Source organism: Callospermophilus lateralis, chromosome 4 (genome assembly GCF_048772815.1).
Source record: "Callospermophilus lateralis isolate mCalLat2 chromosome 4, mCalLat2.hap1, whole genome shotgun sequence".
Classification (NCBI taxonomy): Eukaryota; Metazoa; Chordata; class Mammalia; order Rodentia; family Sciuridae; genus Callospermophilus; species Callospermophilus lateralis.
The window spans coordinates 151063345-151078382 of record NC_135308.1 but is presented as its reverse complement, the minus strand read 5'-3'; the positions used below and the strand labels follow the sequence as shown (position 1 = coordinate 151078382).

At 40.9% G+C, this 15038-nt stretch overlaps 1 protein-coding gene across 3 annotated transcripts in view; it reads left to right on the top strand.

The window, feature by feature from the left end:
• Slc41a2 (solute carrier family 41 member 2) overlaps nt 1-10202 on the top strand; it is a 118613-nt gene extending 108411 nt beyond the window's left edge. For 2 of the 3 annotated variants that reach the window (XM_076853247.2, XM_076853246.2), the window contains exon 11: nt 8343-10202. In XM_076853247.2, coding sequence (XP_076709362.2) covers nt 8343-8624 — 282 coding nt within the window. In that variant the 3' untranslated portion in view covers nt 8625-10202. The remainder of the gene's footprint in view (nt 1-8342) is intronic. The other variant, XM_076853248.2, reaches the window with a different exon arrangement.
• The last annotated feature ends 4836 nt before the right edge of the window (nt 10203-15038 follow it).

Below are 15038 nucleotides of genomic sequence, written 5' to 3'. Positions count from 1 at the left end.
ACAAATACGAACAGGGTATTAATATTTATGGGCTATTTATGGGATGAGGAGGATCAGGGCGAGTGGGCTGTTACTTCTTCATTGGCCGAGAGTTCACGCCACTTCAGGGATTGGAGGTGCGCCATTCAAAGTTCACGCCATTCACAGGGATTGGAGGTGAGTGTTCGTGCGCCATTCAGTGCGTCATGGACCTGAGCCCCCAGAAGAGAAGCGCTCCGGGCACCATCTTTACCAACAGATAACATGTTGTATTTTCGTAAACTTGACTCCGTAGTCTTTGCTTTTTCATTCAACCTCATGCTTTTTTTCATTTTAGTGTCTATGTAGAGTTCTGTTACATGACCTAGGAGTTCATCCGGCCACTGTCTGACAATAGACATCTTAGGTTATTTCCAGTTCCTTGTCTTTACAGTGGTGGTGCAGTGGTAGTTTTTGCACATCTCGCAGTGTGCTTCTGTAAGAATCCTCCAGATGGGCTGGGGTTGTGGCTCAGTGGTAATCGCTTGCCTAGCACGTGCGAGCCCTGGGTTTGATTCTTAGCACCATATAAAAATAAAATAAAGATACTGTGTCCATCTACAACTAAAAAGTAAAATATTAAAAAAGAAGAATCCTCCACAGTTTCCACAAGTACACCAAGACACTGATCTTCTCCATCCTTGGGGGAGCCACGTAGGTAGACCTGGGTAGACTTGTAGCCATGAAGAGTTATAGCCTTTCACCCCAGCCAGCGGTGCAGGAAACATAAAACCGTTGTTTGTATGTAGAAGTACTGAGTTAAGGAGACACATATCCTCAAACTAACTAGATATTGCCAAGTTGCTCTCCAGAGAGGTGTCAGCTTAGACCCCCGTGAATAACACAGAGTCTGTTTTTACCAAACAGCGTGCTGGACTGGCGGTCAAGAACTTGGACTTCAGCATTGCAGACTGTGTGAGCCTAGCCTGGCTCCTGCGAGCCTGGGCAGCTTTCTTAACTCTAGCTCTGCCAAATGTCAAGGAAGGATAATAATCCGTGGCGTATTACACAGACATTCTGGGAATTAGGTCAGCTCATGTCCGAGAACCTCTGTGAACACCGTGTGGTCCCATTACAGGCCATTTAAAAAACAAGGCTTGCTGTTAATGTGCTTTAAAATTTGAGTTTTTGTTCATCAGATAGACATGGAATGGAACTTAATGTGGCTTTAATTTGTGTCCCCTTATTAACAGTGAGCTTCAGCATCAATTCATGTGTTTATTGGGCACTTTAATTCTCTTCTCTCTCCTATTGGATTATTTTCCTAATGAACTGGAGGAGTTCTCTGCATTTTCTCTAAGTGTTCTGAACACTAATTCTTTGTCAGCTAAATGTAAGACAGAACATTCTTTAAAGCCTGGGGCATGATTTTTATTTATTAAACCATAGAAATCTTTAATTAAATAAACTATTCTTTTAACATATTATGTATTTTATAAAATTATTCCCTAAATCAAAGTCATCTTATATTTTCTTATAAAGGTTTTTAGTATTTCTTCTTATGCTTGGGTTTTTACCTGAATTGATTTTGAGACGTGGGGTAAGGAAGCCATTTTCTTTTTTTCTGTATGTTCTTGTTAGGTGTGAGGTGTGTGCCAGGTTGTGAGCTGCTCTCCTCCCCCACCCTCTGTCCTGTTCTTCCTCACTTTGCCAGTGGCGTTGGCCATCTAGGCACTGAGACCTCAGGAACCGTGCGTGAGCTCTAAATAAGCTTTTCCTCCTCTAAAATTGTTAGGTCTTCTGGTCATAGTGGTGACAAAGCTGTCTGAAACACGATAAAAGAAAAGAGGTGACACCTTTTCTGTTTAAAGTGCAGATGGTCAGTGTTTCAGGCTCTGTGGATCGTGTGTTCTGACAACCCAGAGCTTCTTCCCCTCTCTGGCTCATTTATCCAGTAAACATTAGGAATAATGAAAATACCCATTTCACAAAATGTAAAGACTTAGAAGTAGACTAAGTAGGTAATATGTAAACATTGGGGTGTGTTCCAATAAGACATTATTTACAGAAATAGCGGCAGATTGGATTTAGCCCCTGTGGGGCTAAATTAAATGGAGACCCACTGTTTGGGTCCCAGCTCTCATAATCATTTCACCTGCATTAACGCATATCCTAACCCCATATCCAGCCTTAACAAAGTGTCTGTTTGGTGTAATGATTTCCTCTCCTTAGGATATATTCCCAGTAGTGGGAAAGCTGGATCATCTGGTAGTTTTATTTTTAGTCTTTTGAGAAATCTCCATGCTGATTTCCATAATGGCTGTACTAATGGACCCTCCCACTCACAGTATGCAAGAGTTCCCTTTTATCCTGCATCTCTGCCAGCATTTGGGGTTTTTCTTTTGAGAGCCATTCAAACTGGGATGAGATGGTCTCTCATTGTGGTTTTGATTTGCATTTCTCTGGTAACTAGTGAAACTGAACATTTTTTTCATACAATATATTGGCCTTTTGTCTATTTGTATGTCCTCTTTTGAGAAGTGTCTGTTCTCAACCCATTTTAAAAGTTGGACTTTTTTAAAAAAATTTTTTTAAACTGGACTTTTGTGTGTGTGTGTGTGTGTGTGTGTGTGTGTGTGTGTGTGTGTGTTTGGCTTTTTGAATTCTTTATACATTCTGGATATCAGTCCCTTGCTAGATGATTAGTTGGCAAATATTTTCTCTCATTCTGTGGATTGCCTGTTAATCTTATTGATTATTTCTTTTGCTGTGCTGAAACTTAGCTGAGATATCCATTTTTCTATTTTTACTTTTGTTGCCTGTGCCTTTGGGGTCCTAGCTAAACAATTATTGCCTAATGTCTTGAAGTGTTTCCCATATGTTTTCTTGGAGTAATTTCATAGTTTCCTATTTAGCACTTAGGTCTTTGACCCATTTTGAGTTGATTTTTGTGTGTGATGAGCAGGGGTCTGGTTTCATGCTTCTGCAGACACATATCCAGTTGCACCAGCACCGTTTATTGAAGAGACTGGGTTTGCTCCACAGTGTCTTCTTGGCAGCTTCATCCAAAGCTAGTTGGCTGTGGGAATGTGGATCAATATCTGTCCTCTGTTCAGTTCCATTGCTCTGAGTGTCTGTTTTTGTGCCAGTCTCATGTTGTTTTAGTTGCTGTAGCTTTGCTGTGACTTTGAAGTCAGTTATTGTGACGTCTCCAGCATTGGTATTTTTTGCTTTTTGTTTTGCTCAAGATAACTTTGACTATTCTGGATTTTTTGTGGTTCCATATGAATTTTAGAATTTTTTTTTTCTGTTTCTGTGAATAGAGTCATCGATTCTTTGATGGGAATTGCATTTGATCTATTTATTTCTTTGGATAGTGTGGTCCTTTTAACAGTATTGATTCTTTGGATCTGTGAGCATGGGATATGTTTCTATTTTTTGTATCCTCTATAATTTGCTTCATTGTTTTATAATTTTCATTTATGGATCTTTTATTTCTTTGGTTAAGTTTATTGCTAAATATTTTTGTAGTTATTGTGAATGGGATTGCTGTCTTAATTTATTTTTCAGAAAGTTCAGTTTTTGTAACACTATGTTTATATATTTACTTATTTTTATGGTACTGGGGATTAAAGCCAGGGGTGCTCTACCACTGAGTGACAAATTGCCAGCCCCTTATTTTTATATTTTGAGACAGAGTCTCACTTAATTGCCAATGATGGGTTTGAAGTTAAGATCCTCCTACCTCAGCCTCCCAAGTTGCTGGGATTACAGGTGTGTGCCTCTGAACCTGGCAATCAAGTTCATTATTGATGTGCAAAATGGTATTGCTTTTTGTAGGTTGATTTTGTGTCTAGCAACTACTGAATTCATTTATAAATTTTAACAATTTTATTGATGGAATGTTTGGGTTTTCCTGTGTATCGAATCGTGTCATCTGCAAACATGGATACTTAAACTTCCTCCTTTCCAAATTGGATGCCCTTTCTTTCTTTCTCTTGCCTCATTGCTATTGCTGACTTCCAACACTGTAAGAATAGGAAAAATGGATATCTGTCTCGTTTCTAATCTTAGAGGAAACACTTTTCCTCATTGTGTATGATACAGGCTAAAGGTCTTTCAAATAGTGTTTCGGGTATTTTCCTTCTATACCCAATTTCGTTGAGCATATTTATCATGAAGTATTAATGAAGTATTCTCTGTGTATTGAAAAAGACCATGTGGTTTTGTCCTTCATTCTGTTGCTGTATCACATTTATTGATTTGTGTATATCAAACCATCCTTGCATTCTAGGGATGAATTCCACCTGATCATACCACATGATCTTTTGGATGTGCTATTGAATTCTGTTTGCTGATATTTTGAGAATTTTTTTCATCAGGGATATGAGTCTATATTTTTCTTTTTTTGATTTATCTTTTTTTCAGTTTGGCATCATGATAATGCTGTCCTTGTAAAAAGAATTTGGCAGAATTCCTTTCAAATTAGATTTTTAGAATAGTTTTAAGACTATTTTAATTAGTTCTTGTTTAAAAATTTTATAGAATTTAGTAGTAAAGCCAGCAGGTCCTAGACTTTTTAGATGAGAGATTTTTAATTACTACTTCATTCTTAATCTTTATTGGTCTGCTTAGATTTTTCAATTTCTTCTTGACTCAGTTTTGATAAATTGCATGTTGTTCAAAAATTTCTCCATTTTAGGTTTTCCAATTTGTAGCATATAATATTCATAATAGTTTCTTTTGATCTTTTTCTGTGGTTATCAATTACAATATCGCCTCTTTCATCTCTAATTTTGTTTATTTGGAATTTTTTTAGTTAATCTAGCTTTTATCATTTCAAAAAAAAACCCAACTCGTTGTTTTGATCTTTTTTGTATTTTTTTTATTTTGGTTTATTTATGCTCTGATTTTTATTATTTCTTTTCTTCTATTAATTGGGGGTTTTATTTGTTCTTTTTCCCAACTCTTTGAGGTGCATTATTAGGTTGTTTGAGTTCTTTGTTTTTAATTTATTGTTGTAAACTTCCCTGACAGTACTGCTTTTCCTTATCCCACAGATTTTTAATATGTTGTGTTATTTTCATTAGTTTCTAGATACTTTTAAATTCCCCTTTTCCTCAGTTATCCCTTGGTCATTTAAGAACATGTTATTCAATTTCTGTGTATTTGTGTACTTTCCATTATTCTTGATTTGTAGTTTTATTCAAGTATAGTCTGAGAAGACACATGATGTGATTTGTCCTTTTTTAATTTTTTGAGACTTGACTGAGGCCTAGCATAGGACCTGTCCTGGAGAATGTTCTATGTGCTGATGAGAAGAACAGGTATTCTGCTGCTGTGAGACAAAGTGCTCTGTCAACGTCTGTTAGGTCCATTTGCTCTGTAGTAAGGTTCAAGTTGATGTTTCTTTGTTGATTTTGTACCTGCATGATATTTCAATTGAGGAAACCACTGTGTTAAAGTTCCCCATTGTTTTTGTATTAGAATCTATCTCTTACTTTAGATCTACTAATATTTGTTTTATGTAGTTGGGTCATCCTGTGTTAGGTGCATGTATGTTTAAAGTTGTTAAATCTTGCTGAATTGATTATTTAAACAATATATTTGTCTGTCTTTATAGGATTGTTTGGTACCTGGGATTGAACTTAGGGGTGCTCGCCCCCTGAGCTACATCCCCAGTAAGTTGCATAAGGCCTAAATTGTTGAGGCTGGCCTCAAACTTGTGATCCTCCTGCCTTAGCCTTCTAAGCCACTGGGATTACAGGCATGTGCCTCCACACCCAATGCTTTACAGGTTTTGATTTAAGGTTTGCCTTATCTGAGTATAACTACTCCTGCTTGTTTGTGGTTTCTGTTTACATATACCATCTTTTGACAATCCTTCATTTGTAGTCTCTGTCTTGAACAGTGAAGTGAGTTTTTTTGTAGAAAGCATACATTTGCGCCCCCCCCTTTTTAAAATTCCATTTGCCAGTTTATGTCTTTTGATTGGTGAATTTAATTCATTTACATTCAGATTTTCATTGTATAAACTTGAAAGTTTATACAAATGAAAGTATAAACTTCTTCCTGTCAGTTTGTTAATTATATTCTGCTTGCTCTGTAGAGTTTTTTGTTCTTCTCTACCTCTTCTATCTTTATTTATGTGATCTGATAGTTTTCTATAATGCAAAAGTTTGGTTCTCTTTTGTCTTCTACAGAATTTTATGCATTCATGTGTTCACTATGGCAGTTATTCTTTCATTTCTAATGTAGGACGTCCTTAAGTATTTCTTGTAGGTCGGGTCTGGTGGTGATTAAATCCTTCAGTTTCTGCTCTATTTCTTCTTCAGTTTTGAAGAATAGTTTTTCTGGGAATAGTATTCTTGATTAGCAGCTCCCCCCCCCCCCCAGTATTTTAAATGTTTTATCCCACTGTATTCTGGCCTGTAAGATTCTGCTGAGAAATCTGCTTTAAGTCTACTGGACCTTCCCATACACATAATTTGATGTTTTTCTCTTGATCTTTTCTTGTGCTCTGAAATTTTTACTATAATGTGCATTTTGGTGAAGGTCTATTTTAGTTGAATCTAGATGGGGTCCTTTGAGCTGCTTGAATCTAGATGTCTGTATCTCTTTGAAGATTTGGAAAGTTTTTGGCTATTTCATGAAATAGGTTTTCCATAGTTTTCCCCTTTTCTTTACCTTATGGGATATTTGTTTGCTTAACTGTATTCTGTAAGTCTTGCAGGCTTTCTTCATTCTTCATTTCTTTTTGTTGTGACAGGGTTAATTCATAAGACCCATCTCAAGTTCAGAAATTCTTTCTTCTGCCTGTTCTAATCCATTAGGGGAGTTCTCATGTATGTTTCATTTCATTGAAGTTGTTAGGTCCAAGACTTCTGATTGGGTTTTTTTTTTTATGATTTGTGTTAATTTGATGGTGAATTTTCCTCCTTTCTTTATATTGTCTGTCTGTATTCTCTTGCACTCTTGGATGTGACATACTCTGCTGTTTCCCCTTACCCTGCATCCCCAAAACCAATGCTCTTGTTGATGGTTCCAAAGTCAATTGAGCAGATATTAGGTCCTATTGTGTTTGTTTTCTTCAAATGAGAAATTTGAGAGTGGTAAGAAACTTCCCAAAGAAAAAACTGAGAATCAAATCCAAATCTGATAATGTTCAAGTTCAGGGTTCTTTTTAATATTCCATACCCTTTAACTCCCAGAGTGGCTTGATGAAACTTTTCATGACTTCAAAGCAGCCTTTGCCAGGGAAACACTAGTGAAGCTCAGCTTCATGCCAAAGACAGTGGGGTTAAAGCACAGCCTCTGACAGATGTGCAGGGCATCTGAAGTCCACTCATTTGGAGCTGGTACCTGTCTCCCCCTGGGCAGGCTACTCTGTGGTAAAGGTGTCAGAGCTGAACTTACAGCACTCGGCATTTGGGACCTAAGGCAGATGCCTCACTCCATGGCCACCTATTTGCCAAAATAGTGAAAGGTGCCAGTTGTCGGCATGACCTAGGGTGGCCTTCCTGCTGACACACCAGGTGTTCTCAAGGCTGTAGGGACAAAAGTAGTAATGATATGGATACTGTTAATTTACTCAAAATTTATTGTCTCAGGCACCAAATTATTTAGTCTACTGTTTAATCTTTACAACATTTTCATGACTTCGGTGCCAATGTCATTCCTAATGTGCATTTGGAGAAACAGGAAGGTGAAGAAGCTGGCCTGTGGCCCAGTAGTAAGTGCTGGAGGAAGGAGTGCAGCAGGGAAAGCGCCCCGGGCTGCCCTAGCCGGCTGGTCCACAACCATCCCCATCCTGGGTTCCTTTTACTGCCTCAGGGTTTTGAAGATAGAGAATCCTCCTTCTCTAAATGGATCAAAGAAAAAACACTGATGTGGTCCCCAAATTCAGTGCCCCCCAAAGCATTCTGTAGGTTTGATATTCTGGAAGATACTCACACATATCACCTTGGTATCTGCATGGCCCTGTAGAATACTCATCGCCATGTGTGTCACTCCGAGCTCTCACTTCCTGGTCGCGGTTCTTACCCTGGTGCTGAAGTTGTCCTTCTCAAGCCACAGGTGACCTCTAATCATTCATAAATGGTCAGCTTTCCATCTTCATCTCCTTTGGTATGCCTGGGATAATTTCTTATTTTAACTTTTATTCTCTTCATGTCTTAGTCCTTCTTCTAGAGAAAACAAATTAAAACCTAAGAGTGGTTTAGAGATTGTCTGAAAAACAATCCGTGACCATTGCAGTGACGGAAGGTTGGCTGAAATGAGAGGACACGTGAAAGTTTAAGAAAATGTGAAGAACGGCGGACACACATGCTGTTCTTCCTTCTGAAAGAAAAATATCCTGTTGGTTAATTATCTCTTCCTTTCAGGACACACTAATGTTCCTCTCAAGGCCAGCGGCCTGGGCTCCGAGCCTGTTGGGGTGGGGTGTCCAGGCGGGGGAGTCACCTCTGCGTCTCCCCCAGGTGTTCACCTTGCTGTGGATTGCCGACTGGATGGTGCACCGCTTCTGGAGGAAGGGAAAGGACCCGGACAGCTTCTCCATCCCCTACCTGACGGCGCTGGGTGACCTGCTGGGCACAGCTCTGTTAGCCCTGAGTTTCCATTTCCTGTGGCTCATCGGGGACCGAGATGGCGATGTCGGAGACTAATAAATCCTACCTGCTGCTCTCAAGTCACCCAGGAGGAGCACCCAAGATGACCACTTCCAGCTCTTTTCCAAAACTCTTAGGTCACTAGTTTGACTTCTGCCAGGGTAATCTTCAGTTGGCCCTGATTCAATTAAATGGCCTTAACTTTTTTTTAAGGAATTTGTCCTGAAACCAGAATGAACAGTATTTGTGCTGCTTTTTGTAGAATAAATAATTTGACATAGACCTAGATACAAACTCAAGCTCTGAAATTAATTAAATAGGAAAGAATGTATATGTGTGTGTATATATATTATAGAATGTTTACAATGAATAATTTTGAAACCACAGACATAGCAGAAATGTACTTTTATTACTGTTTAAGTTTTAAGGCAAAGTCAGAGGAAACAGCCCTAGCTCTGCCTCTGTCTGGCGGATGTGTTGTACTTCAAAGCATACCATGAATCGAAGAGCACCCACCAGGCTTTTAATCATCTGAATTATGCCTGCCTCTGTGCTAGCTGAGGATAAATTTACCAATTACCTGCTCCTAAACTGACCTAAATATGTTCTGCTGAGCATAAGATAAATTTGCTTTTACCTGCATCTGAAATGACCCTGTGCCAACACTAATTTAATTTCAACTCTGCAAGCTCTTGGCAGGCTCCCTTTTAAACAAGGAATGCTCTTGAGAGGTCTTTCATGAGAGCAGTTGGCCATTTTTGATCACTGATTTGTTGATCTTTCTCAGAAAACAGTGAAAAATGGAAGATAACTTGAGCTGCATCTGTAGACACAAGATGGCATGAGCAGTTGTGTGAGAGAGAGAGAAATGAGAGAAGCTTTTGATGAACTCCAGTGCCAGTAGTCGACCGTCAAGATCACAGTGCTCTTGAGCCACGGGTATAGAGGTGTCCTTCAGCACAGTTTATTGAGGCTCCTGTCATTTGATCCCAACACTTTGCTGCTGAATTCAGTGTTTGTTACCTACATTGTAATTAGTGGTTTCTTCTTATTTCAAAACGAGAGATATTGTTTAATACAACCCTGATATAGATCCAAGATTGGCAAAGGGTTCCTTTGCCCTTTTCAGGAGGCTTGAGGGGAAGCTGGGTCACTCACCAAGCACTCGAGCCCCCATGCGCCTGTCCGCACGGGCTTATTTCCACAGGGACCTTAGGGACACTGCTGTATTGTTCCAGTATTTTTCTAAAACTCTCAGCTATGGTCTAACCACTTAGCCAGCACCTTAGTTATTCAGTAGATGAGCATTTTTATTTCACATACAGTTTGGGCTTTAACTGCAGTGCAATCTCTCAAGACCATTATTTAATAATTAAATTATTAAACTGCTGAGGGAATAAAAAGGCACATAACTTTGATCATCGTGGCTTAAATTGTGAGTTAGTATTATTATATAAATAGTAGGTTGTTTAAAAATATATTGGGGAAATATTCTTGTTAAGCTCTTTAAAATAAGGGGGCTGTGGTTTAGAGGTATATATTTTTGCTTATTTTTAAACTTTAATTATTCCATTCTTCTGTCTTATAATGAAGGTTTTAAGGCAGAGAACTGAACTAATTATGGAATTTCTCCCTTGGAGAGTTATGATATCTTATAGTGAACATTCTTATAAAAGAAAGAATGATTAAATTTAAGTTGATGAATATTTAGCTGCAAAGATTTTTATTTTTAAAATATCCATGGATTAATTTTTTTAAATCCATGGATAATATCTTTGATTTTATTGTAAAGCATTTGTAAATTATTTACATTTGGGCTCTATGATTCATATACAATTATATTTCTCAATTATTTCTATTGATTTTTTTTTAACCTAGGGAAAAAAATTGGAGAGCAGGCCACAGTTTTTAAGGTTGAGCTAACAACTTTATTTGGTGCATTCTGTATTCCAAAGCACTTTTAAAGATGGGCCGCCCAGTCCTCACAACCAGACCTGTGACCTAGGTCAGACACTGCTAAGTGACCAGCTGTCACCTCCCTGAATTCCAGGTCAGTGCACTTTCTGGGACACATCCATAGCCCTGTGCACCCCAGGAGAACCCACCTGATTAACTACAAAGAAGCCAATTGGAGAAACGAGGTTTGCAAAAGTCCAATGGAGTAGTGCACATTGTTCACATCAGACGGAGGCCGCGGTGTGATACGTCTGAGGGTGAGCACGGCCAGCTCTATTCCCCATATTCCCAAGATCAAAGAACTCAAACCACGAAAACATTTATAACAGGAGCTTCAGAATGAAGAGCAATGACTTATTTCATAGAATATCAAATTGCCACCACCCTCCCCAGAGCTTGCTGATTGCCAGGGGTGGTGGTAATTAGGAGGACTGAACTGAGCTTATCTCCATTTGCTTTTGCAATGCAACCTTGGTTGGACCAGCAAAATGTCTAAAAGGCATGTAATGGGGAGGGCATGAAAATGGGAAGATCAGTCACAGATTAACAGATTATAAAAGGATACAAATTCCTTTAAAAATTACTACTGGTCTTTTGAAAGCCTTCATATAAGTATGTAACCAGTAAGATGATTTTTTAAATTTATCCATAAAATAATTTATTTTCAGTCTTATGTAATGTAAATTAACAACATTTATTTTTATACCATATAAAAACTCCTGTTTCCCAAAATTCTTCTTTCACTGATTTATTGGGCACTTAATTTAAACATTTTTAAGTCATTTTTTCTATTCTTGCCCACCAACCATTTCTTTCAAAAGTCAAGTTTCTCAGAACCTAGTTAAATAAAAACGTGTGGTAATGTATCTTCTGGGAGACATTAAAAAAAAAAAAAAAAAAAAAACTCCCACAGCACAGACTCTCCATGAGGTCGCCAACGGAGTGGTTTAGTGGGTCTGGTCACAGGGCTCTCTTGCCTTATGCTGTCTGTGTGGTGTGGCCTACCCATCGGTAATGGGCTTCTGTCGTCTTGAACTGTTGTAAACCCAAGAATAAAATTTACGAAACGTTTGCCCAGGCTCCTTGTGCTTGCTTTTGATGAGCTACAGAACACCAAGCTTGTGTGGAAATCCCTCAGAAGAGGCTGGGCGGTTTCTTGCACAAGTTCCTAAGCAGCTAACAAAGGCAGCTTTGGCCACACCTCTACCTCCAGGGCATGGCCTTGCCTTTACGGGCTGTGAGGGACTCTCCTCATGTCCTCACTCCTCCTTGGCCCATCAGCCCTGGGTCCTCATCTGACCCCTTTGTGCTTGTGGGGCAGGACAGCAGCTCTGGCTGAGTGTCTTTCTGTCTTGCTTTGCCCATGGCTGACCAGCTATATATGGCGCACGGAAAGCACACGGCTGCTCTGGAAGATCTTCCCATTTGTGACCTCAGACGTTGACTCATCCTCAGCCCAGAAGCCACCGGGAGTCCTTTCTGGGAGATGAGGCATATATTCCTGCCATTGTACTGCAACTATGCCTGACAAGGTCACCAACAGTCTCCATGTCGCCAAGCCCAGTGACGAGTCCCCAACAAAGTGTCTCATCTCCCTCAGTCTCTAAAAACATTGGACAGTCTCCTCTCTCCCTGAAGCATTTTCTCTGTGCCCTTTGCTTTCTTCCCTGCTTTACCTGAAGCTCCTTGTCCGTTCGTCTGTCATCTGTCTGCTAGTCGTCTTGTCCTCAACTTCTAAATGCTGGGAAGCTCCCGGGCTCTCTTTTTACCACCTCTCCTCTATTACTCTTTTCCTAGGTGATCTCTCCATCTCATTGTTATAAGTATGTCTACGGATTATTTCCAAGTTTATTTCTCCAGTCCCAGACTCTCGGTTGGGTTCCATTTCTGTATTTCCAGTTGCCTGCTGGACAGCGCCACTGGCCAGGCTCTCAGTCTCACAGACCTTCACACAACACCTTGACCTGGCTGGCTTCTATGGATCCTATATCCAACAAGTACGACTTCGTAAATCAGGAGGAAAGTCCAACAGGGGAAACAGCTGGGGGCCGGGGACTTATAGACAAGAAATGGATGTTCCGTCCCCTCAAAGCATGCTGGGTAAGTCATACGGAGCTACCACTTGCCCATCAGATTGGCAGAAATCCAAAACTGGATAAAACCTGTGCTTGGCAAGGCCGAAGGGAGATGGACAGAATGACAAAAGCTCTGGAGAAGTGACTCTGGCCATGGACAACAAACAGCAAAAGCACTGATCATTGAATCTTGTAATCCCAGCGTCACCACCTTCGGACCATGCAAGGAAAACCTCTGTCCCGGTCCCTCTGCCGCGTGATTGACGGCAGAGTTTCACAGACTGCAAGCAGGAGCCAAATTCAGTTTGTTGCCTGTTTCTGTAAATAGTTTTCTTAGCACGTGACCATGCCCATGTTTACATACAACCTGGGGCTGCTTCCCCTCTCCGCGGTAGAATGGGGTGTCTGCCAGGGACAATGTAGCCTGCAGAACCTGAAATAGCCCCTCTCTGGCCCTTTGCACGCATGTGTGTGCACACATGTGTATACACACACACAGGGTCTCCTACCCCTTCTTTAGAGTGAATTCTTCACATTTACTTCTAACTCTCCCCTGGTCCTTGGGCTGTGGGGCTGCTGAGTGGTCTGGGCAGATACCCCCGCCTGGTTCCAGAAGCACCATCACTGTCTGAATCCTGCCACTGGCTGGGGCTGTTCTTCCCGACAGGGCCTTCGCTCACTTCATCCCCTCGTGTAGGGTCAGCCCGATGCCAGAGACTCGGCCTGTGGGGTTGCCCTGGGATTCTGTGGCCAGCCCATTCCAAGAAGGCAACTCAGTGAGTTCATAGCTTTTACTGGCCAGAATGAAGCTACCATGCTGGTTTTGGGTGACTGTGATGTCGGACAAGTTCAGAGCTGTGGGCCCTTGGACCTGAACCTCCACTCTCCCCCAGCATTCCAGCTGGCTCTGCCTCTGAGCGCCTGAGGGTGAGGGGTGGCAGCACCCCAACACTGACACTCAGGAAGGCTCCCCGCGCCTTCTGCGGGTTCCATGCCACGTGCCAGCCGCCCTTGGGGTGACATCCCTCTCTCTGCAGAAGGCACTTAAGACCACTGCTCCACAGCCCACCTTTCCAGATGGTGTCCTTGCCTCCAGGTGACGTGCTGAAGTCACACCAGACCAGGAACAGGCATTCACTGATGGACCATGATCCCCTCACTGCCCCTGGCCCTCACCGTCCTCCCCACTGGTGACCATATGTGGAAGGCGGGATGCGGCCCATGTCCAGGGAGGTCACCAGTCAGGAATGCAGTCGTCATAGCCCAAGGTCAAGACAGGGCTGGAAGGTGGCTCTGCATTCACGTTAGACAATTCCAGAAGTTAAAGGTAATATGATGAAGAAACTACTGCCGGTATTTTCCTGCATACCCTGGATCCGACCAGCCTTTAACCATCCGACCAGCACAGTAACCATCTTTGAGAGACTTACTGGAAGCCAGAATTCCCGGGGGCAAGATGATGTAGGCTCATGAGCGATGACGGAAGCGGCATGAAATGATGGTGTTCTGGAAATGTACAGAAGCAAGGAAAAATACCATTTCAACACCAAAAAAACTGATGTGCTAAGGCACTGTGAGCAGTAACAATTATCACATCCTTTTGTTGCAGTGAAAGATATGAAATTAGCCAGGAATGACACATGTGGCAATAAGGAGAAATCAAAAAGATGGTGCCTGGACACCAGGAAGAAGCTTCCTTTGCATTTACAGCATAATTCCTCAGGTACCTTTTTTCTGCCCTTTATATTAAAACTTCATCAATGAGTCACTACACTTCCGATGGACTCAAAATTCTTATAAAACAGTTTAAAGCTAAACTGTTGATGAGGACAGGGACCCTGAAAAGGGTTCTTGCTTGGGTGGGTGTGGTGGCACACACCTGTCATCCCAGCGACTTGGAAGGCTGAGACAGGAGGATTGCAAGTTTGAGGTCAGTTTCAGCAGCTTAGTGAGACCCGGTCACAAAACTTTAAAAAAGAGCTGGGGATGTGACTCAATGGTTAAGTGCCCCTGAGTTTAATCTCTAGTACCCCAAACAAACAAGCAAACAAACAAACAAAAAACAATTTATCACAGCCCTATTTGTAATAGCCAAAGATAAGAAAACAACTCAGGGATCCTAGTGGTATGAACTATAGTACATCCACACAGTAGAATAGTACGCAACCAGGAAGACAAAAGGAGAGTAATTTTTTAAAAATATTTTTTAGACATTGATGGGCCCTTATTTTATTTATTTATTCATATGTGGTGCTGAGAATCGAACCCAGTGCCTCACACATGCTAGGCAAGTGCTCTACTGCTGAGCCAAAAGGAGAGTATTTTTATAAACTCAGATTGCCATGATATAAATATCATAAGGCAAAAATGCAATGCATGGAACATAATACTAAATATTTTTCCCTTTTTTGTAAGAATGAGAAGAAACACAGGAAGGGAA